Below are 24,224 nucleotides of genomic sequence, written 5' to 3'. Positions count from 1 at the left end.
TCTCCATTTAATTAATACAAAAGCAAATTGTGCCAGGCAGTGGTGGTGCAAGCCTTTAATCCCAGCACTTGGGAGACAGAGGCAGGCAGATTTCTGAGTTTGAGGCCAGCCTGGTCTACAGAGTTCTAGGACAGCCAGGGCTACACAGAGAAACCCTGTCTCGAAAAAAAAAAGTGTTCATTCATAACTTTGTTTAAGTCTGTTTGCTCTGAAAACAATTCACTGGGCCATTAAATGTCTAGGCATCTGGGAGGCAGAGGCAGGTTGATCTCTGAATTTGATGCCACCTTGATCAGAACAACCAGAGCTGTTATTCAAAGAGACCCTATCTCAAAAACAATTTTTTTTTAATTGGGTCAGCAAGATGGCTTGGCATGTAAAGGTGTTATTTACCAACAAGCTGACTACCTGAGTTCAGTACCTGAATTCACATAATGGAAAGAGAACCAATTCCTGCAAGCTATCCTCGTGCGTGCGTGTGTGCGTTCGTGAATCATCTCTTCTGTTCTTTTTAGACGAATCACCAAGCCTGTATGTATCCTGTCTCTTTCTGTCCTGCCCTCACCTCACTAGCTGTTGACAGGTCCGTGACTGCCAGCCTGAGTGATGCCCGGGATGCTCTGGTGAACGCTGTTATAGACTCTCTCTCAGCTTACCGCTCTTCAGTCCTGAGTGGCCAGCAGCCAGGCCTCATGGTTCCTTTCTCCTTGAGACTTTTCCCACTTTTTGTGTTGGCTCTCCTAAAACAGGTAAGAAAACACAGACTACCACAATAAGAATGTTGAAAAGCTTTTTATTGAACTCTTAAACATTGTATAAGTAGCTTTAGACCAGCTAAATATTCTGAGAATGGGAACCCTATCTCTTATAGGAGCATTGAAGGGATTTATAGCCAAAGAAATTTATAAATAACTAATTTAATGTAAGTGCCTCCCTCATCAACAATTCAGTGATGTGACCACAAATTCAAATGATAACCAAAGAAAGAACTGAAAATTGTATTGTTGGTCTAAGAAGCCATGCGTGTGCATGTGCTGCATTTTCTCATTCACACTGGAAGCTTAAAAATGAGCACACAGACTCAAAGCCAAGTGCAGTTAGAGACCAGGAATGTGAGGGATGGAGAGGTACTGCTCAGGGCCCAGTGGGACCACTTAGACAGGCGAATCCTACGTGTACAATGTGTGTGGGGAGTTGTGTGTGTGTGCCACAGCATGCATATGGAAGTCACAAATGCCTCTTTCTGCTGAGTCATCTTGCCAGCCCAGATCTAACTTCTTTAGTCAAATCACAGAAATTACCTAAGTATTTAAGTTTTAACATTTAACAATCCAAGATCTTCTCTTGAAAGCCTTTTTTTAATGACCTCCTCTCCCTCTTTTTCTCTGTCTCTCTGTCTCTCTGTCTGTCTGTCTGTCTGTCTCTCTCTCTCTCTCACTCTCTCTCTCTCTCTCTCTCTCACACACACACACACACACACACACACACACACATATTGTTAGACATGCAGCACTGCTGTCCCTTCCCATCATGAAGCACTGCTACACCTTCATTCCTCTTCCTTCCTACATTTCTTCTATGTTAGTTATCACTGACCAGTTTGCTGATTTATTATTTTTCCTTTCTTTGTTGTTGAGACAAGGTCTTACAGTGTAACTTTTAATGTCTTTGAACTCACTTTGTTGACCAGGCTGGCCTTGAACTCACAGAGATCCACCAGCCTCTGCATCTTGAGTATACTTTCACAGCCACCTTTATTTCTCCTATTTTAGGAAGTAAACCAGGAACACAAAGATTTTTGTCTTTTTCATTCATTATTTAATCACAGCACCTAGTATGTAATAATAGTAAATGAAAAAGATGTAAGTGCGGGCTAGTGAGATGGCTCAACGAGTAAGAGCACCAATTGCTCTTCCAAAGGTCATGAGTTCAAATCCCAGCAACCACATGGTGGCTCACAACCACCCTTATGAGATCTGATGCCCTCTTCTGGTACATCTGAAGACAACTACTTGTCTTCAGTGTACTTGCAAATAAATAATAAATAAATCTATAAAAAAAAAAAGATGTAAGTGCATTATTTCACCTGTAACTATAAGATGCAATGATTATTTGTTTTATACTTTGTTTTAGATTTATTTTACTTTATATGTCTGGGTGTTTTGCTTGCAAGTGTGCCTGGTGCTTGTGGAGGCCAGAAGACATCAGATCTTCTGGACTGGAGTTACAAATGGTTGTGAGCCACTATGTGGCTTTTGGGAACTGAATCTGGGTCCTCTGCAAGACCAACCAGTGCTGTTGACTACTGAGCCATCTCCCCAGCCCTATTTATTTAATACTTACAGGTGAAATAACTCACTAAAATTTTTCTCGTGGGATGCCCAAAAAAAGCCTCTGTGCTATTAACTAGGCCAGCAGCTTTCCACACATGCTGAGTGCTTACAGTGTGCTGCATGCTGAAGGAGGTATGGGAGAGAGGTCATTGAACAAAGTTGCCCAGACTCTTGCCACAGAACTGATGTCCCAGGGCCCTGATGAATGGGCAGACCAGGCATAAAAGCTGGTCTGGGTTCTTTGGGACAGTCACCATAGAGGAACAACAGACACAGAACCATCAATGAGTGACATGTGACAGGCTGAGGCTCTGTCAGTGTTTTATCTGACACTGTTGTTAGTAAACATTCTTGCTTCCTGCAAATGCCTCAGTTCACCTGAACCTGCCTGGAGAAGGCGTTCTGATCACATACAGTCCGTGAATATTCATTGTTCCCTGCCTCTTTACTCCTTTCCACCAACGGAGACACTCTAAGCCTCAGCTCAGAACTTTGCCAGCCTCAGCTCTGCTGTGCCGCTGTCCTCATGCTTGGTGCCACCCTGACTCCTAGGCTTGTAGGATCTGCTGTATTGTCTGAGTTCTAATGTCTCTCGTTGTGGAAGAAACAGTTACCATCCACCAGGTGTGGCACACTTGCTGGGGTCTGTTTGGTATGTTTGTGTACCTTTCTCTTGTCACCAGTGTCTCATCCTTCCCAGGCTTCTCAGCTCCATCACAGTCACTGTACTTAGGCTTAGCCTAGCAGTGAGGAAGGACGCAGACACCAGGGAGATCAGGTGGCCTTGCGGTGCTCGGGATTGACTAGCTGAGACTTCCAGATGAGACTACGGGATAATGGTTTCTTCAAAGATATTTTCAAGGAATAATTTATGATAAATTTGCTAATTCTGTCTAAAGATAATCTTTTAGCAGTTGACATTTACAAAATTCTGTCTTTTTCTAATGTTGGGGGGGGTTGTTGTTTTATTATAGAAATCTTTCCAGACTGGGACAAGTGTACGTCTAGATGAACGAATTTTTGCCATGTGTCAAGTGAAAAACCAGCCATTGGTTCACCTCATGCTCACAACACACCCCAGTTTGTATAGAGTTGACAACCTCTCAGATGAGGTAAGACCAACTCCCTGTTCCGTGGCTTCTTCTGAAAAATGTTAAGCCTAATTCTATTCAGTACACAAGTGAGAGCTTGTTACCTAATTCCTTGTTTGTTTTTTTCTAGGTAAATGTACAGAAACTTTGATTTTAAGGACGTTCCTGAAAATATTAACTTTTTAGTTTTCTAAGACAAACTCTCTCTTTTTCTAATTTGAGATTTAAAGATACAGATATACTATACAAGGTTTGCTATTGCTGAGATAAAACACCATGACCAAAGGCAACTTGGAAGAAAGGGTTTCTTTCAGCTTATAGTTCATAGTTGATCGTCAGAGAAGTTAGGGCAGGAACACAGGCAGCGGCTGATGGAAAGGAACACAGGCAGCGGCTGATGGAAAGGAACACAGGCAGCGGCTGATGGAAAGGAACACAGGCAGCGAGTGCTGTGTACAGGCTTCTTTTTTGTTTTGTTTTGTTTTTTTCTTTTTTTTCTTTTTTGTTTTGTTTTAGTTTTTGTTTTTGTTTTCGAGACAGGGTTTCTCTGTGTAGCCTTGGCTGTCCTGGAACTCACTCTGTAGACCAGGCTGGCCTCGAACTCAGAAATCTACCTGTCTCTGCCTCCCAAGTGCTGGGATTAAAGGCATTTGCCACCGCTGCCCGGCATGTACAGGCTTCTTTATGGCTTGCTCAGTCAGACTTCTTACACACGCCAAGACTATCAGCCCAGAGTGGCACTGCCCACAATAGGTTGTTCTCACATCACTCACTAATTGAGGAAAATGCCCACTGGCCAATCTCTTGGGAGCATTTTCTCAGTTAAGGTTTTCTCTTCTCAGATGACTCTAGCTTCTGCCAAATTAATGTAAGATAGCCGGCACAGAGGGCTCTTACATACCCTAGCCAATCATTCCTAATGTTTAACTTTATAGTTTACTGGACTATGCCTAAATGGTTCATGCCTGTAGTTCAAACAACTTTGGTTAAAACAAGAGGATCACTTGAGCTCATGAGTTTGAAATCAGCCTGGACAACAGTCCCTGCCCCAGAAACAAAATTCAAAAATTCTAAGAATAAATACAAAACCATACTATATTTATAAAATGTGAGAAAACAAAATTGCTAGAGTAGTGCACATCTTTAATTCCAGCACTTGGGAGGCAGAGACAGGCGAATTTCTGAGTTCGAGGCCAGCCTGGTCTACAGAATGAGTTCCAGGACAGCCAGGGCTACACAGGAAAACCCTGTCTCGAAAAACCAAAAAAAAAAAGAAAAAAAGAAAAAGAAAGAAAGAAAGAAAGAAAAAGAGAAAAAGAGAGAAATTTGATTAATCCATTATTAGTTGTATTTCATTAATATCACCTATCTCTTCACTATATGTTATATTTTTTAATTTATTTTTTAAAACTCAAGTCAAGCTTGGTGGCATAGATAATCCTAGCACTGCAAGGTGGTTCAGGAGTTCAAGGCCTGCCTGACTAATAGAAGACCCTCTCTTTAAACCAGAAAAATAGGAGCTAAGGATGTAGCTCATTTGGTAGAATGTTTGCTTACCATGCATGAATCCTGGGTTCACTCTTTACCCTGGCATTAACCTAGCATGGTAATTCATACCTACATTCTCAACACTTGGGATATGGAGGGAGGAGGATCAGAAAAGAAATTCAGAGTTATGTTTCTACACAGGCAGCTGACAACCAGTCTGTACCTAAAGATCTGGTCTTAAAAAATTAAAGATGGTTTAGATGATGTGAAAGAATTAAAAAGAAAGGGGGGGGGGCTGGCAAGATGGCTCAGCGGTTAAGAGCATTGACTGCTCTTCCAAAGGTCCTGAGTTCAAATCCCAGCAACCACATGGTAGCTCACAACCATCCATAATGAGATCTGACTCCCTCTTCTGGGATGTCTGAAGACAGCTACAGTGTACTTAGATATAATAATAAATAAATCTTTAAAAATAAAAAAAGTTAAAGATGGCACATGTCTTTAATCCCAGCACTTGGGAGGCAGAGGTAGATGGATTTCTGAGTTCAAGGCCATCCTGGTCTACAGAGTGAGTTCCAGGACAGTCAGGACTGCACAGAGAAACCCTATCTCAAAAAAACAAAAACAAATAAAAAATAAAGATGGGAATGGAGTGGAGAGATGATTTGTTGGTAAAGTGCTTTGCTGCACAAGCATGAGGACATGAGTTAGCTCCCCAGATTATGACAACATGGATCTGTAACTCTGGCACTGGGGAAGCAGAGGCAGGAGGATCCCAGAGACCTGCTGACCAGCCAGCTGAGTCAAGAAGCTCCAAGTTCATGGAGAGCTTGTCTCAAAGAACAAGGTGGCAAGTGACAGCAAAAACACCTACCTATACAAATAAGAAATAAATATGATCAGAATTTAATTTCAAGTTTTAGATTCACAGTGGCTTTGTTTAATAACATATTATTACATGTTTATTATGCATAACTGACCTGCCTATTTAAGATCCAAACTCTTTTTTTTTTTTTTTTTTTTTTTTTTTTTTTTTGGTTTTTCAAGATAGGGTTTCTCTGTGTGGCCCTAGCTGTCCTGAACTCACTCTGTAGACCAGGCTGGCCTCAAACTCAGAAATCCACCTGCCTCTGCCTCCCAAGTGCTGGGATTAAAGGCGTGCACCATCACTGTCTAGCCAAAATCCAAATTCTTTTTTTTTTTTTAAACATTTATTTTTATTTATTTTATGTGTATGAGTACACTGTAGCTGTACAGATGGCCGTGAGCTATCATGTGTGTGGCTGCTGCTGATCTCAGGACCTCTGCCGGCCCGCTGGCCCCACTCGCTCAAGTGTAACTCATTGTAGCGTCTGAACAGAAGAGGGTGTCAGATCTCATTACGGGTGGTTGTGAGCCACCATGTGGTTGCTGGGATCCGAACTCAGGACCTTCGGAAGAGCAGTCAGTTCTCTTACCCGCTGAGCTATCTCACCAGCCCCCAAAATCCAAATTCTTATAAGTCAATTTATTTAATTGTATTTGTTGCTTAACCCTTGCTCTAGAGAGCTGAGCATAGTACCCCATGCCAGCAATTTCAGTATTTAGAGGAGGAGGCAGGGCAGTTAGGACTTCAAGACATCTTCAGCTACATAAAGTTTGAGGCCAGCCTTGGCTATATCAGACCCTTTATCCAAAAAAGTACTCAGGCTAGGGGTTTGGCTCAAAGGATAAAATGTTTATTGTGGAAGCATGAGGACCAGAGTTCACATGAAAAACAAGGCAAGCATGGTAGCCACTTGTAATTCTATCACTCGAAATTCAGAGACAGCAGATCCCTGGGGCAAACTGTCTAACTAGATTGTCTAGAATTGTTGAGCTCTAGGTTAAGCAGAAAACTGCCTTGATAGAGTAAAAATTGCCCAACATCAATTTTGAGCCTGTGCATAGGTGTATACATGCATGCCCATACATGCTATATGTACTTATGCAAATATGTGTGTGTGTGTGTGTCTGTGTCTGTGTCTATGTATCGTGTCTGCATGTTAACCTGTATCTAAAAACCTCATTCTTTGCCTCCTTCAGGGAGCTCTCAACATTAACGACAGAACCATACCTCAGCCCCCCATTCTTCAGCTCTCGGTGGAGAAGTTGAGCAGAGATGGAGCGTTCCTCATGGATGCAGGCTCAGTGAGTGATTGACTCAGCCTTATGAGCTCAGTGTGTTGCTGAGCCTCCTTAATGGTTGTCTTCGGTTGCCTTTCTTTATATGTTAGCACTGGCCATTCTCCCTGCTGTCTCCCATTTCACAGTATTTAGCAGTTCTCTGTACAGTCTCACTAAGTATGCCCAAACTTTGACTTTTTTTTTTTTTCAAGACAGGGTTTCTCTGCGCAGCCCTGGCTGTCCTGGAACTCACTCTGTAGACCAGGCTGGCCTAGAACTCAGAAATCCGCCTTCCTCTGCCTCCCAAGTGCTGGGACTAAAGGCGTGTGCCACCACTGCATCCTTTGACTTTTTAAAGCATAACCAGTTGATAAAAGTGTCAGACTCACTATCCGGAGTGATACTCAAAACAATGTCTTCCGTTTGCAGGTACTGATGCTTTGGGTTGGAAGAAGTTGTTCACAGAATTTTCTCAGCCAAGTTCTGGGAGTTCAAAACTATGCATCAATTCCACAGACAATGGTAGGCTTTTATATTAGTGATCATAAACGACTTAAAGGACATTTCAAATATGAAACCCATTTTCAAATCAGGAATTAATACTCCAAATTTCTCACAAAGTAAGTATCCTCGTAGATAGTATCTCTTTTCCAACTGCAAGTGCTCACTTGATGGTTTAGTTTGGGTGTGTTTCCAGGCAGGCTCTTGCTATGTTGCTCAGGTTTGTCTATATCTCAAGGATTCGGAGTGTTCCTTATGCCTTAGTCTATTAGACAGGACTACAGCCATACACCACTATGTCAGGCTCATTTTGTCATGTTTGTTTGGGTTTTGGGTTTGTACTTTTTTTGTTTTTTTTTGATTTTCGAGACAGGGTCTCACCATGTAGCTCTGGCTGGCCTAGAACTCATTATGTAGACCAGGTTGGCCTCAAACTGACAGAGATCTACTTGTCTCTGCCTCTTGAGCCACTATACCTGGCTCATTTTGTCTTCTAATGGTATCTTTGGTTAGCCTCAGGGTTATTTTTGTTTTATTTTATGTGTATGAATATTTTGCTTGCATGTAGATATGTGTATCACATGCATGTCTGGTTCCTGTGGAGTTTAGAACATGGTGTGGATCCACAGAACTGGACTTATAGATGGTTGTGAGTACCATGTGGGTGATAGGAAATGAACCCAGGTCCTCTGCAGGAGGTGTGCGTGCTCCTGACTCTGAGCTGTCTGCAGCCTCTTCCAAGTTTTGTGTGCTTTTTCATCTGGTTTGACATAGTGTCACCAGACTGCCTCTGACCTGATAGCTCCTGAATAATGACACAGAGACTTAGTATTTATTAAGCTTAGGCCTTAGCTGGCTACCTCCCAACTAGCTCATCTAACTTAAATTATCCCGACTCTTCTATTTCATTTCTGCCATGTGGCCCCTTATCTCTCAGTCAGTCAGTCCTGGTACTTGCTCCTTCCCTCTCCATGTTACGATGATTAATCTCTCACCTCTGAATTCTTCCCACAGTTCCTACCTCTACCAAGAAGTCCTGCCTTTCCTCTCCTGTCTCAGCTACTGGCCATCAGCTCTTTATTAAACCCATTAGAAGGTGATGGTGTATGTGTAGGTGGTTAATGCATAAAAATAATGATGCCAAAGTCAAGCCACTACATAACTTTCTGCTGGTACAGAAATCAACATTTGAAAAACAACCTTTACACAGTGCACAAAAAGATTCCCCAGGATAGGTCTTACTCTGTGATCTATGTTGACCCTAAATTATGGCAGTTTCCTTGCCTCAGCCTTTCAGTTGCTAAGATTATATATAGATGTGCAGTACTGTACCCAGCTGAGAATGACACTGGTTTTTTTGGGAGAAAGGGGGTGGAATTCTTTTTAGCCAGGGTTTTACTATGTAGCCCTAGCTCACCTGGAACTCATGATGTAGACCAGGCTAGTCTCAATCTTACAGCATTTCTTTTACCTCAACCTCCAAAGTGCTGAGATCACAGACATGAGCCGCTGTCTTAGAGTTTTACTGCTGTGAAGAGACCCCATGACCATGGCAACTCTTATAAAGGAAAATATTAGTTGGGTTTGGCTTACACTTTCAGAGGTTTAGTCCTTTATCATGGCAGGGAGAATGGTGGCACACAGGCAAACATGGTGCTGGAGAAGGAGCTGAGAATTCTACATCTTTTTTTTTTTAAAAGATTTATTTATTATTATATGTATGTAAGTACACTATAGCTGTCTTCAGACACACCAGAAGAGGGTGTCAGATCTCATTACAGATGGTTGTGAGCCACCATGTGATTGCTGGGGATTTGAACTCAGGACCTTCAGAATAGCAGTGCTCTTAACGGCTGAGCCATCTCTAGCCTGAGTTACACATCTTTTTTTTTTTTTTCTGGAGACAGGGTTTCTCTGTGTAGCCCTGGCTGTCCTGGAACTCACTCTGTAGACCAGGCTGGCCTCGAACTCAGAAACCTGCCTGCCTCTGCCTCCCAAGAGCTGGGATTAAAGGTGTGTGCCACCACTGCCGGGCCGAGTTCTACATCTTGATCTGCAGGCAGCAAGGAGACTGTATCTTCTGAGGTAGCATCCACAATGGGCAGAGCTGAGCCTGGGAGACCTCATACTCCCTCCCCCCAACCCTCCTCCCAACACATAGTGACACCTTTTCTTCCACAAAGCTATACCTCCTAATAGTACCATTCCCACAGGCCAGGCACTCAAACATGAGTATATGGGGGCCAAACCTATTCAAACCACCACAACCATCTTCCCCAGCTGCCTGTCATTCCCAAAGTGTATAAAATGGTAATTCCCAACTATACATGGTGGCACTCAGGAGGCAAAATCAGGAGGATCTCTGTGTGTTCCAGTCCAGCCACAATGAGTTGCTGTGACCTTATCTGAGTCTGATCCCCAAAACCCATGTAAGGTGAGCTGGAGAAGCAGCTCCACAGAGTTTTCTCTGATCTCTGCATGTCCATTCTGGCATTTGTCCCACATGTACACTTCATGTGCATATACATACCATAATAAAAATTAGAATGTTTTGTGTTTTTATGTATATAACTGTTTTGCCTACATATGTGTCTGTGAGCCTTGTATGTGCCTGATGCCCAGCGGGGCAAGAAAAGATTATCAGTCCTTTGAAACTGGAGTTTCAGACAGATGTTTACCACCATGCAAGTGCTAGAAATCAAACCCTTGTTTTCTGGAAGAACAGCCTGTTCTCTTAACTACTGAGCCACAAACCACTTCTTTAGCCCAATGATAAATTTTTAAGAGTTAAAATAAAGTATTGTTGGGCTGGAGAGATGGCTCAGGGCTTTAGAGCACTGACTGCTCTTCCAGAGGTCCTGAGTTCAATTCCCAGCAACCACATGTTGGCTCAAAACCATCTGTAATGGGATCTGATGCCTTCTTCTGGTGTGTCTGAAGACAGGTACAGTGTACTCAGATACATAAAATAAAAATAAATAAATATTGTCTTTGAAAGAGAAAGCACTGAATTTAGTTGATGACCAAAAAAAAAAGTCATATTGCTGTACATGACATTAGTATCTGTGTGTGAGTGTCTCTGTCTTCTCTTTATTTCTTTGTCTCTGTTTCTGTTTCTCCCAACCCCTTCTTTTAGCAAGGATTATTGAAGCCAGAGCCTTGCACACAGTAGGCAAGCATCATTTGAATGCTGTGCCTGATATCTGTATGCCAGAAGAGGGCATCAGATCCCATTACAGATGGATGTGAACCACCATGTGGGTGCTGGGAATTGGAACTCAGGACCTCTGGAAGAGCAGCCAGTGCTCTTAACTGATGAGTGATCTTTCCAACCTATGTTTGGATAATTTTAAATTGTAAAGTCAAAATTGCCTTATTTTTTCAGTACCTACTGCTAGCTAGTGTGTGTGTCCAGCTTTGGAATACATATTTATCACTTTATATACCAATAGGGTTCTATGCTGCACTCCTGGCAATAATTAAAGGACTTAAGTTTATATCTATTTCTTCATTGGAGTTTGGAGTGTACATATCAAGGGTCAAGTGTGGAGGTCAGAGGACAACTTTTGGAGATTGATTCTTTCTGCTAAGTGGGTCCTAGAGATAAGTGCCTTTACCCACTGAATCATCTCCAGCATTCAGGATTCATATATGTAGAAAGACTTTGATGTCAAAGTTATAGAGAATATAAGCTTTCAGTCCTTGAGCAAAACTACTAGATTGGATGAATAGGCATTTTAAGTAGTGAAATAAGAAAGGTCATATTTGTAATAACCACCTTGATGAGTTGGTTGATTCTAAATTTCATGGTGAAGTGAAGAGCTAGAAAGTTTTCCTAGGTCAATACAGTACTAACTAGAACAAGACTGTACTAACTAGATCAAGACTGTGCTAACTAACTAGGCCCAAGAGCCTGCCACCTCTTTTGTATTTATGATCTTATTGGAACTTAAGTGTAGCAATGGCAAAGTTGAGTATTTGCAACAGAGACAAAATTACTTCCAAACCTAAAGTATTATGCTGGTCCAACAAAATGAGCTGATTTTGAGTCATAAATCTAAAGGGTACAGACTGCATGGTAGGTGATAGAGCTAACTGGAGTTCTATTTAACAGACAGACCTTCCAGAACTTGATACACCAGAATCTGCCAGAATAACAACATTCATCTCATGGCTTAGAGAACAGAGGCCGTTTTTCCCAATACTCTATGTAATCAGGTAAGTCAATATTTTTTTGTTTTGAGGGGTTTTGTTTTTTGGTTTTTGTTTTAAAGATTTATTATATGTAAGTACATTGTAGATGTCTTCAGACACTCCAGAAGAGGGAGTCAGATTTGTTGTGGGTGGTTGTGAGCCACCATGTGGTTGCTGGGATTTGAACTCAGGACCTTCAGAAGAGCAGTCAGTGCTCTTAACCACTGAGCCATCTCTCCAGCCCAAAATGTATCAGGATTAGAAATCTTTTTTTGTTTGTTTTTTGTGGTTTTTTTGTTTTTTTACATATTTTTTTAAGGTTTATTTATTTATTATGTATAAATACAACATAGCTGTCTTCAGTTTTGAGGAGTTTTTGTTTGTTTTTTATTTTGTTTTTGTTTTTTGTTTTGTTTGTTTTTCAAGACAAGAGTTTTCTGGGTAATAGCCCTGGCTATCCTAGAATTCACTTTATAGAACATGCTAACCTCATATTCACTGAGATCTGCCTGCCTCTGTCTTTCAAGTGCTAGAATTAAAGAGTAAGTCAGACTTTTAATGTGTCAATGTCTGGTCTTACAAGAACTAATTTTGAATCACAGTATGTATATGACTGAATTTATAAGTAAACCTTTTTAAAAAAACATAGAAAGGTCAGGCAAAGTAGCTTAGTTGGTATAATTTTCTTTTTGAGACAAGGTTTCTGTCTTGGAGCTGGCTCTATAGACCAGGCTGGCCCTGACCTCACAGAGATCTGCCTGCCTCTGCCTCCCAAGTGCTGGGATTAAAGGCATGCACCACCACTGCCCAGCAGTTGGTAATGTCTTATGTAGTAGCATGTCCTAGGTTCAGTCCTAAGCGTGATGTAAAACAATGCATGGTGACACGTGCTTGTGATCCCAGCACTCCAAAGGTGGAGTTAGGAGAATCAGTTTAAGTTCATCCTTAGAATTCTGAGTTCAAAGCCACCCTGAGCTACATGAGATACTGTCTCAAAAAAATAAAAAGAATATGGAAAAATAAAATATACTTTTTTTCAATAAATAGTCATAGCCGGGCAGTGGTGGTACATGCCTTTAATCCCAGCACTTGGGAGGCAGATGCAGGCAGATTTGAGTTCAAGGCCAGCCTGGTCTACAGAGTGAGTTCCAGGACAGCCAGGGCTACATAGAGAAACCCTGTCTCAGAAAAACAATCATTCACATCAGAGAAATCTCCATAGTGTTTTTGGTTTTTATACTCTGTGTGTATGTGTGTGTGTGTGTGTGTGTGTGTGTGTGTGTCTGTGTGTCTGTGTGCGTGCACACACATGTATTTTGCCTACATGTATGTATGTACACTATAGTGCCCTTGGAAGTCAGAAGAGGGCACTGAATCCCCTAGGATCTGGACTTAGAGACAGTTGTGAGCCAATATTTAGGTGTTGGAAACCAAATGAGTCTAATGAGGCTAGGTCCACTGTAAGAGCAGCAAGTCCTTTAAACCACTGAGCCATCTTTCCAGCCCCTATCTTAATTATCACAGTAAATCAATAGCCTATTCAAAGAATTAGAGGTTTATTTTACTGCATCTAACATACATGATCATTGTTGCCTTTTATTTCTAAGGGAGGAGAGTCTGATGAAAGCAGCCTTCCTTCAGAACTTGGTAGAAGACAGAACAGAGTCTGCACTGTCATACTATGAATTCCTCCTGCACATACAGCAGCAAGTGAACAAGTGATGTGACCCGGCCTGCTGAGGAGTCACTTGCAGAGTTCCTGAGGATGCAGTACCTTCCTTTCCTCCTTAAGATTGTGAACAGATGTGATGATGATTAAGATGTTTCACTGTGATTTCAACCAACTATAACAAATAAAGGACCACAGCCGAGAGTCAGATGTGCAACTCCAAAATACTGTATTTTTCAAATCAAAATAGATGTCTACACAATTGGAAACCTTTTTTTTCCTTTGCTGCCAACTATGTTTGAGTTGTTATGGATTAAGATGAGACAATATTGCAGAGGCAAAGTACATTTTATAAAATAAAGACTTCTGTGTTCTGCATTTCTATTTCTCATTTTTTCATTTTTATGAGTTTTTGGCTGCTACATTTAAAAACTTCACAAGACTAAGTGTTTCAGGGAAGTTTCAGGTCTATCAATAATGATCTTTTTTAAATTGGAAAATCAAAAGTTAGCAGACTGTAGGAAAGCTGGAATCTGTTCCCTTTACATATTTGATTTTTGCCCCACTCCCACCACTCCTTTTTTAGGGAAGGAAAAGGATCATGTTAACTAAAATTGGAGTAAACTAGCTCTGGTCCTGCTTAGGAAGAATATAAAGTAAATTGTCAAGCTTTAAAATATGTCAGTATTTTCTCTACTTGAACAAAGTCACTTTAATTTGAGGTGAAAACTAATTAGGTGGTTTTCTGCTGTTTCATTCTGCCATGAATAAAATTTGAGTTGTCTTTATAATATATCAGGACTGGCAATGATAACAGGAGCTGGTTCTGTTGATTCGCTGAGTGGGTTTTTGTTTGGTCCATTTCTGCTGTGATTGATAGAGTTAAAGTGTTTCAAGCAGTTAAATGTTCCCTAAATGCAGTCCTAAGTGCATCAGCATTTCTCTGAGGGGTTTAAGAATTAAATTGGAAGCCGCTCATGTATTCTGGAATATTAAGACCTGTTAAGGTATCAATGCTGCTGTTTTGAGATGGTGGATACTAAGATTGTACCAATCCATCATATTAAAGTTATAAAAGAAACTTTATTTCTTAACATGCTCTAAAGACTGCTTGTTTTGATTCAGTTAGAGAACTATTACAGTCAAACTGTCTGTCGGATGGCTTTTGTTTACAAATAGGTGAATTATCCATGTGTATTAAAATGCTGTGATGTGTCTTTAAGAGTTTGCCTCAGTTTTCACAGGTTCATCATCCAGTATGAACTTCTTCAGTAATATTTGTGTGTAATACTCAAAGAGATTTGTTTGGTTTTTGTTTTCATAGATTAGAAATGTGTTTACAGTCTCCGTCTCATGTGATCACCAATGAAATAGTAACTTGCAGGTTTACCCCCTTATGGGCTGACTGTAACTCCTGGGAAGGGAAGCAGCAGGTCCCTGGAGTATACAGCTACTGCTTGCCAGCTGCTTCCAACTAACTGTGCTTCGTTAGAGTAACAGTGTTAGAGTTCGTTTTCTTTTTTAATTCCAAGCCACACATGATGATGGTACATGATCCTAACTCTGGTATTTGAGAAGCTAAAGCAGCCTCTCAAATTTGCTAGCCTGGGCTACATAGCAAGTGCCAGACCAGCCAGACTTTGTCTCAAAAAGACAATTGAAAATTTTTGTTTCAGTGTACATATAGTACATTCAATTGAGGTTTTTTTTTTTTGAATACTGCTTCACTTATTGAGAAGCAGTTTTCAAACTATAACCAATTAAATTTATATTATTTCCCCTCTTTTTAAGAAACAGCCATTATATACAATGTTCTTTTAAGTGAACTAAAGTTTTCTTTTTAATGTGATTTGAAATGTTAGTATTTTTAGGTTCTTTCTTCATAGTAAGGAGTCTTCCAGAGGGAAACGTTGTACTCCTAGGGAACCTTCCTGTGCCTTCCCTAAGTGTGACCCTTATTAGCACCTGCTTGGTTAGTATATTTCACAAATTTACTTTCAATTTTATTTGAGATATTATGTAATGTGCAATCCAGAATAATTTTATAACAGTCATTAAAACATAACTATTAGGGTTCACAACTTTTTTTTCCAAATAAGAGAATGAACCTTTGTGGAATACTGATATAATTATTTTTTGCTATACTGAATGTTTTTCAGTTTTGACCTTTTTTTTGTAGTAAGACACTACCTGTCCTACCATCCTGTATTACTTTCTGATGTAAAGCAACTAATATTTACACTATGCCATATTTTTTTTATTGTAGTTGTAAATTATGAAAGATCCTTGAATTTTCTACAGATCTACAACTACTAAAGTAACAGACAAGGGCAATCTTGATATATAAATCTGAGCATGGCAGTTCTACCATAAAAAGTACTCTATTTTTCTAATTTCTAGAATTTTTAAAATGTTTCTGTAAGTCTGACATACTAATATTCACTTAAGTAGTAAATTTATTTTAGCTTGCATATATTTTAATTTAATGTAATGTATTGAGTCTAATAGACTGTTTTGCAATAATTAGAATAAAAGATTTACTTCTTCTAATCAGAGATGCATAACAGCTATTATCTAGGGGACCACCAAATGTGATTTCACAGTTTTAACTATTATAAACACAATCCTTACATAGAAATTTTAATTTTGTAAAGTAGTATGTATGATATTGTAACATTAAGTCCTTGTTCTCAAAACAAAAGTATATGTTGACCTCCAGTGAGTTTTGCTGTCTTGCTCCTCTGAAATGTTGAGACAAGATTGGTCTTCCTTTTTACAGATTGTAATTTTCACTGTTTTATTCCTGTTTTTGAAAAAAAGTCATTTGTAACCCGTGCAAACAATCGTTTGATCTGTGCTAACTTATGAATTTGGCTATTCAATAAAGTTAATCAAAAGTGCTTATGAATAGTGGCTGGTTATTGACTATAGTCTAGGTTGGTGACCTGCCTCTACAAGGATTTGTTTTGATAGGCTCTCCTATAGCCTCATCTAGCCGCACACTATGTAGCCAAGGACAGAACCTTGAATTTGTGATCCTCCTGCCTTTACCTCCTCAGTAAAGGAGAATGTCCCACTGGGCCTTGATTTATATGGTACTGAGGAGGTACACAAGGGGCCTTCACTTGAGCTAGGCAAACACTCTACTATTGGAGCCATATCCTCAGCTTTAAACTGAATTCTTGATGCTCTGAAAAGGCAGTTAGGTTTGAATTCCAGATTGGAAGGGGTGTCTTTCTGAATGTTTTGTGCCTGAAAAGATGACTAAAGTATATAGGCCCAGCTATTGTAGTTTTTATCCTTAAAACTCCACAGTTTTCTTTTTCTGGGCTTATTGTTTATCTTGCTTTTTCTTCGGGTGACACTTTAATTAGAAGATCCTTGTTCTCTAATTCTGGAAGTTCCTAGCCATCCTTCCAAGTAGTTTTTCTATTTTGGGGGATTTTGTTTTGAGAATTATGGTTGAGGCAAGCAAGCACAGGGATAAGCAACCTGAATTGCTACTTGGATTAGGTAGTGCACATCCCTTTGTCCATCTTGACAGTATATTCTTTTTTTTTTTTTTTTTTTTTTTTTTTTTTTTTTTTTTAGTTTTTTCGAGACAGGGTTTCTCTGTGTATCCCTGGCTATCCTGGAACTCACTCTGTAGACCAGGCTGGCCTTGAACTCAGAAATCCACCTGCCTCTGCCTCCGCAGCACTGGGATTAAAGGCGTGCGCCACCACCGCCTGGCTGACAGTATACTCTTTTCTAAATTGGCACTACTGCTTTGCTCTGAATGAAGCTATCTTACTACTTTTGAAAACTGTGTGAGCCCTTATTTTTTTATTTGGATGCCAAGAACCTGTAAATACCCAATCCCAACCATTAGTAACAAGTCTCTCTATGCAACAATGACTGGTTTACAATTCACCTATGTAGTCCAGGTATCCAGGCAGACCTCAAACTCATCAGTCATCTTGCCTCTGCCACAAAACCCAACATGTATTTGCTTTTCTATCAAATCCTCTTCTTTTACCCTCAGAATTTCTATTACAACCCTTTTTTTTTCTTTTGTTTTTGTTTTAAGACAGGGTCTTGGGCTGGAGAAATGGCTCTGCAATTAAGAGCACTGACTGTTCTTCCAGAGGTCCTGAGTTCAATTCCCAACAACAACATGATGGCTCACAACCATCTGTAATGGGATCTCTTCTGGTTTGTCTGAAGACAACAAAGGTGTACTCACATACATAAAATAAATAAGATTTAAAAAAAAGAAAAAAAAAAGTCTTACTATGTAGCCCTGGCTAGCCTGGAACTCCCTTTGTAGACCAGGACAGCTTTGAACTCACAGAGATCCACCTGCCTCTCCCTTCTGATTGCTGGGATTTTAAGGTATGAGCCACCATACTTAGCACTATTTTCTTTAATTCTTGTCTTTGCTTAAACTTGATTTTGTACTTGCATGGCCATATTTTATTTCCAAGATTGATTTTAATAGCCTTTTTTTTATAATTCTCTTTTTTTGGTTTTTTTGAGACAGGGTTTCTCTGTTTAGTCCTGGCTGTCCTGGAACTCACTCTGTAGACCAGGCTGGCCTCGAACTCAGAAATCCACCTGCCTCTGCCTCCCAAATGCTGGGATTAAAGGCATGTGCCATCACTGCCCAGCCTTAATTCACTTTTTATTTTGCTCAATATTTTTGTTGATGTTTTATTTTTTCAAGACAGGGTTTCTCTCTGTAGCACTGGCTATTCTGGAATTCACTCTGTAGGCCAGATGGCCTTGAACTCAAAATCCAACTGCCTCTGCCTCTTAAGGGCTGGGATTAAAGGCATGCACCACCACCTAGCTCCACTTATTTTTGAGCATCTCAAACACACTTATTTTTAGAACTCTCTGTAAGATTCCCAAGCTAGGCCAGTCAGGGCTACACAGGGAGACTGTCTCAAAAGCAAAGGTGAAGAGTGATAGAGGAGGACACACGACTTCAACTTCTGGCCTTCACACATGTATACCAAGCCAAAAAGTGTTCTAACACACAAGTATGTACAGACACACACACACACACATACAGTTTTCTGAATTGGAGGTCAGGAAAGTAGTCAGGCTCAGCAATGTTAACTTGTGAGCTGCTACACAAAACAAACATGTTCGTATTTCTATGGCTCAAATGATTGCTGGAGACTTCTTGTAGCACTTTTATCCCCTTCCTCCCTAACTACCATCCCTATCAAGGTGACCACAGGTTTAGAACAATGACTTTTTTGTGCCTTCAACTTTGAAGGGAGATGAAATGGATAGATAAACATTCTGCTTATGTAAAAGTGGGCAGGTATCTGACCAAAGCAAAGGAGATGTAAGAAATTAGTTTTGTTGTTTAACAAAGGTAAGTAGGTAGTCTGCCAGGGGCCAATATTCCATAAATTTTCTCCACCACCCCCAATAAAAGAAAGCTGTTTCACTAAAAATAAGAAACAAACAACAACAACAACAAAATCTCCACCTAGTAAAGTTTTGTCTTGTTTATAAACATCCTTTCTTCCTCCTGAATTCCCTTCTGCCTGGAATACAGATCTTTAACCCCATTCCTCTGAGCTATTCTTTCAGAATGAGCCAATCATGAAGGTCGGACCCAAGCCACTAGGGAAAAAGACACCATGATTTGGATCCTGAGACGCCCTTTTTACAAATAGAACGTGCCTTGTAGAGCTACTTCGCTTTGTTTATGTTTCTAGCAAACACAAAATGAAAGCAGAAATGCCAGACTTCATCTTTAGTCACTCTATGGCCCCAGAGAGAGAAGTCAATGATTTTTAGCCAAAGTAGTTTCTAAATGTCTGTTTAGGGAAAGAAGGAATACAAAACCGCCAACGCTTGATAAATCTCATTGTGATAAACACATAAGGAAAACCTAGGAAGAAACCCGACATACACTTGAAAAAGCAGAGTCCTTGATGATAATAGCACCAAATACAAACTCCACTGATTTATTCCCTCTAAACCACCCTCCTATTTCGCATTTCCGCCCACGAATAAGGCCAGCACACTGTCTGGACACAAGTGCCCGGTCCTTCAACCTCCATTTTGCTTTCTGGCATTCTGGTAGTTAAAAGCTCGGTCTCAGTTGGCAGTCTGGTCCACATCTCACGCCAGGCTCCGGTTCTCTACACACTCCGAGAGAACATCAGTGGCAACACAAGCAAGTATGCATGCGGTGAAGGCAAGAATTGCTCTAAGAGCCAGACCAGGCCCGCGGGAACCCGACGGCCCACGACGCCTTGACCCAAGATGGCGGACAAATCCCTTCGCACCGCCTTGACCAAAGACGCATGTGCGCATGCCCGGTCGTCCGAGATGCCCTGATCCAAGATGGCGGCCAGAGCCGGGCTGAGGACAAGCTTAGCGCGCTACTGAGCACGCTCAGTCTTTCCCTAAGAGGCGGGAACGTGTACGCATGCTCAGTAAGCACTCTCGGCTGCTAGTTGGGCGGAGTTACCGCGTGAGGTGGACATTGAGTTTGGGTGATGGCTGGTTGACCCGTTTTCCTCCTTGAGCACGTCTATTCCTGAACTAGAGGGAAGTCGACTTATGTGAGGTATGTATAGTTGTCAGAATCCCGCACTGGGCAGGGTGGCACTTGTCTGTGACCCCAGCGCTCAGGAGCCCGGCGGAGTCGCCTCAAATTCTGTGCGACAGCAAGACCCTGTCCCAAAGCAAAAAGTCGAGAGCTAGAGACGGGAAGAATGGGCGCCGCCCATGGGGAGGCCGGGAACCTAAAGTTTAATCACTTTAGTGGGTGTGTACTTTCAGTTTTATTTGGGATTTGTCGCTCAGTGGTAGAGCCCTTGCGTAGCTCCCGGAGGTTTTCGATTTGGACCCCAGCACCGGAAATAAACAGTTAAAATAAAGAGGGACAGAGTAGATAGTCCCAGCATTGGAAAGGGGGAGATAGGGTAAGGAATTCAGGCCATTCTCTGATAGTTGCAGGCCAGTCTGGGCTTCATAAGACCTTATTTTTTAAAAAAAGGTAAATATCAAAATCAGATGGCAAAATGTACGGGTTTATTTAATGGACTCTCATTGTGTAGTAAATGAATCTGTGAGTCAATAGAAATATTGCCATCTTTAATAGTCCGGAAGCAAGGATGACATTCCATCCTAGTTTCTTTTCTTTCTTTCTTTATTTCTTTTTTTTTTTTTTTTTTTTTTTTTTTTTTTTTTTTTTAGTTTTTCGAGACAGGGTTTCTCTGTATAGCCTTGACTGTTCTGGAAATCACTTTGTAGACCAGGCTGGCCTCGAACTCAGAAATCCGCCAGCCTCTGCCTCCTAAGTGCTAGGATTAAAGGCGTGCGCCACCACTGCCCAGCCCATCCTAGTTTCTTTGGTTATTATCCTTTGGCAAGTTCATCTATGTGTTCTAATGTGCTTTTTAGCCCTCATTACCCTCTCATCCCACACCCACTGAACCTCCTTTCCCTTCTATTTTCATATCTATACATTTTTTAAAATTATTATTATTGTGGATGTCTATGATACATCAGTAGGAGTGCCTGCTTGCTATATGGTACATGTGTAAGAGTAGAGGACAAGCTGGGCAGTGGTGGTGCATGCTTTTAATCCCAGCACTTGGGAGGCAGAGGCAGGCAGAATTCTGAGTTCAAGGCCAGCCTAGTCTACAGAGTGAGTTCCAGAACAGCCAGGGCTACACAGAGAAACCCTGTCTCAAAAAAAAAAAAAAAAAGAATAAAGGACAACTTTGACATTGATCTCCTCCTCTTCCTCCTCCTCCTCCTCCTCCTCCTCCTCCTCCTCCTCCTCCTCTTGTCTTCCTTCTTCTTGTGGTTGAGACAAGGTCTCTTTCTGTAGCCCTGACTGTCCTGGAACTTGCTTTGTAGACCGAGCTAGCTTGGAACTCACAAATCTTGTTGCCTCTGTCTACTATGTTCTGTGATGAGCATGCTTATGGACCCACTGATTATAACTGGGTATTTATGTGGATATTTATGAGTAGGGATTTATTTATGGAGCATAGACAATTTAATGGTGGCTACACCATTGAGGAAAAACAACTCCCCCGAACCAGCAGCCATTATTTATTTGCCTATATGTTCTCAAAAATAGATGAGATTCTTTAATTCTTCAGTGATTTTCAGTGGAAACCTAGGTCCTCTGCAAGAGCAAGCAGTGCTCTTAACCAACAAGACCTCCATTGAAAGCCTTGATTAAATTCCTAAAACTATACTTTTTATTTTGTGGCAAGTGTCTCTTAAATGATACTCCCTTATCCTGTTTTATTTATCACTCTGGGATTAGCTGCTAATCTGTAGAAACCCATCTGTTTCTATATTGATCTTGCTTCCTATTGCCTTACTGCATCTGCCCATAAGTGGTTCCATAGGACATTTTATGTATAAGATTATGTCATCTTCAAATAGTTTTGACTTTATAGTCCAAATGTTTTTTATTTCTTTTTTTGTTTTAGTTTGGCTTTTGAAACAGTTTTTCTGTGTAGCCCTAGCTGTCCTGGAACTAGTTCTGTAGACTGGCCTTGAACTCACAAAAATTTGCCTGCCTCTGCCTCCCCAGTGCTGGTACTAAAAGCATGCACCTCCACTACCACCCCCCATCTAGTGATTTTTTTTTCTTTCCCTTAGCTTTATTTCCCTGTCTGATAGCTCCAGTACAGTACTCAATAGATATGGTAGAAAGGAGGTACTCTCTCTGCATTCCTAAACTTTATTTTAGCCAAAAGATGGAGTCATGGTCATTCCTTGTTTTTGGTTTTAAGAAAAAAAAAGCTTTTAGCTTGTATGATGGTGTTGTTGTTTTTGTTGTTTAACTTTTTAGGGGTTTTGTTTTTAGAGACAGCATCTCAGACTATAGCCTAGGCTGGCTGAAACTCTCTATGTAGCCCAGGGGGTGGCCACAAATCCCTGAGAATCTTCCTGCCCCAGTCTCCTAGTGCTGGGATCAGATACAAGCTACCTCTGCCCTGGTAGTCTTTGACATTAACTGTAAAAGTATTTTGAATTTGTTGGTGGTGATGTACTTTTTCAGATTTAGAAAATCCCTCTCGCTGGGCAGTGGTGGCGCATGCCTTTAATCCCAGCACTTGGGAGGCAGAAGCAGGCAGATTTCTGAATTCGAGGCCAGCCTGGTCTCTGGAGTGAGTTTCAGGACAGACAGGGCTACACAGAGAAACCCTGTCTCGAAAAACAAAACAAAACAAAACAAAACAAAAAAAAAGACAAAAGAAAAAAAAATCCCTCTCTTTGTATTTTGTTTTTAATCAATGGGAAGATGGTAGTTTTTTACCAAATTCATTTTCTGAACCTATTGAAATTGTTTAGATGATAATCAGCTTTTCTTTTTTTTTTTTTTTTTTGGTTTTTCAAGACAGGGTTTCTCTGTATAGCCCTGGCTGTCCTGGAACTCACTCTGTAGACCAGGCTGGCCTCTAACTCAGAAATCCGCCTGCCTCTGCCTCCCAAGTGCTGGGATTAAAGGCGTGCGCCACCACCGCCCGCCCAGCTATCAGCTTTTCTTTTGTTTCATAAATAGGACAAAAAAACCCTCAAAGATATGGGAAATACATATGCAAATTTAGTGTATGATAGCTATATCATTTTAAGTCAGTGGGGGAGGGGTAATTTTTAATAAATATAGCTAGGTGTAGTGGCTAATGCCTGTAATACCAACAGGAATGAAGCTAAGGTAGAAAGGATTGGGATATCAAGGCTAACCTGGGCTACAGAGTGAGACCCTGTCTCAAAATAAAAATTTCATGAACTGACTTGGTGTTTCATTTGCTGGTGTCTGACTCTAGGAGCCTTACATAGACAGAAGATAATGTCTGGAAGTTTCTATTTCGTAATTGTTGGCCACCATGATAATCCAGTGTTTGAAATGGAATTTTTGCCAGCTGGGAAAGCAGAATCCAAAGATGAACATCGTCATCTGAACCAGTTCATAGCCCATGCTGCTCTGGACCTCGTTGACGAAAACATGTGGCTTTCCAACAACATGTACTTAAAAACTGTGGACAAATTCAATGAGTGGTTTGTCTCAGCATTTGTCACTGCTGGGCACATGAGGTTCATCATGCTGCATGACGTGAGGCAAGAAGATGGAATCAAGAACTTCTTCACTGACGTCTACGACTTATATATCAAGTTTGCCATGAACCCCTTCTATGAGCCCAATTCTCCTATTCGATCAAGTGCGTTCGAAAGAAAAGTTCAGTTTCTTGGAAAGAAACATCTTTTAAGCTAAATGCAGAAAACTTCAGAATCATAGTGGTACCCCCTGTGCTGAGGAGTATACATATTGACAGTTACTTGATAAAATAGCCTGGCAAACTCTATGTGTCAACTTATTTGTATATTTTGAAATTTCTCTTATATTTAAAAATCTCATCTTTTCATGTTATCACCATTAGTAGTTACCTGTGAACAATTATCGATCACTAATTTAATATTTTATTTCAAAAGTCAATGAGCCTATAACTTTTTGATTGAGATAATTAAAAAAAACCTTAGAGTCCTTTTATGTGTATGAATGCTTTTCCTGCATACATGTATATACTATCTTCATGACTGGTGCTTGAAGAGATCAGAAGGGGGCATAGGATCCCCAGGAATTGAGCCTACTGATAGGTTATGAACCACCCATGTGGGTGTTGCCAATCAAACCTGCAAGAACAACAACTGTCAAGCTACTAAAGGAACTCTCCCGCCCCTTACTGAAATAACGTTATCTATCTTATCATGTAAAGTTTCAAAAACTAATGCTGGGGGTGGCTCTGTGGTTAAGAACGTGTT

The 24,224-nt window shown here is 40.7% G+C and overlaps 2 protein-coding genes across 2 annotated transcripts in view; both read left to right on the top strand.

Moving 5' to 3' along the window:
* The window catches only part of Sec24a (SEC24 homolog A, COPII coat complex component), a 67,272-nt gene extending 50,943 nt beyond the window's left edge, over window positions 1-16,329 (top strand). The window contains exons 18-23 of the mRNA XM_031350694.1: window positions 574-749; window positions 3,308-3,445; window positions 6,977-7,081; window positions 7,487-7,579; window positions 11,673-11,776; window positions 13,360-16,329. Of these exons, the coding sequence (XP_031206554.1) occupies window positions 574-749; window positions 3,308-3,445; window positions 6,977-7,081; window positions 7,487-7,579; window positions 11,673-11,776; window positions 13,360-13,474 (731 nt within the window). The 3' untranslated portion in view covers window positions 13,475-16,329. The remainder of the gene's footprint in view (window positions 1-573; window positions 750-3,307; window positions 3,446-6,976; window positions 7,082-7,486; window positions 7,580-11,672; window positions 11,777-13,359) is intronic.
* A 3,528-nt stretch (window positions 16,330-19,857) lies between these two features.
* Window positions 19,858-23,948, top strand: LOC116077161 (trafficking protein particle complex subunit 2-like). The gene is made up of 2 exons (XM_031351511.1): window positions 19,858-19,998; window positions 23,231-23,948. Exon 2 carries the CDS (start codon window positions 23,254-23,256, stop codon window positions 23,674-23,676), a length of 423 nt encoding a protein of 140 aa, XP_031207371.1. The 5' UTR covers window positions 19,858-19,998; window positions 23,231-23,253; the 3' UTR covers window positions 23,677-23,948.
* The last annotated feature ends 276 nt before the right edge of the window (window positions 23,949-24,224 follow it).

Source organism: Mastomys coucha, unplaced genomic scaffold (genome assembly GCF_008632895.1).
Source record: "Mastomys coucha isolate ucsf_1 unplaced genomic scaffold, UCSF_Mcou_1 pScaffold5, whole genome shotgun sequence".
Classification (NCBI taxonomy): Eukaryota; Metazoa; Chordata; class Mammalia; order Rodentia; family Muridae; genus Mastomys; species Mastomys coucha.
Note: the sequence above shows the minus strand (reverse complement) of the source record. Positions and strands in the feature narration are given on the sequence as shown.

Coding starts and splice junctions, on each gene's coding strand:
- LOC116077161 (XM_031351511.1), top strand. CDS start 23,254: ATGTCTGGAAGTTTCTATTTCGTAATTGTTGGCCACCATGATAATCCA.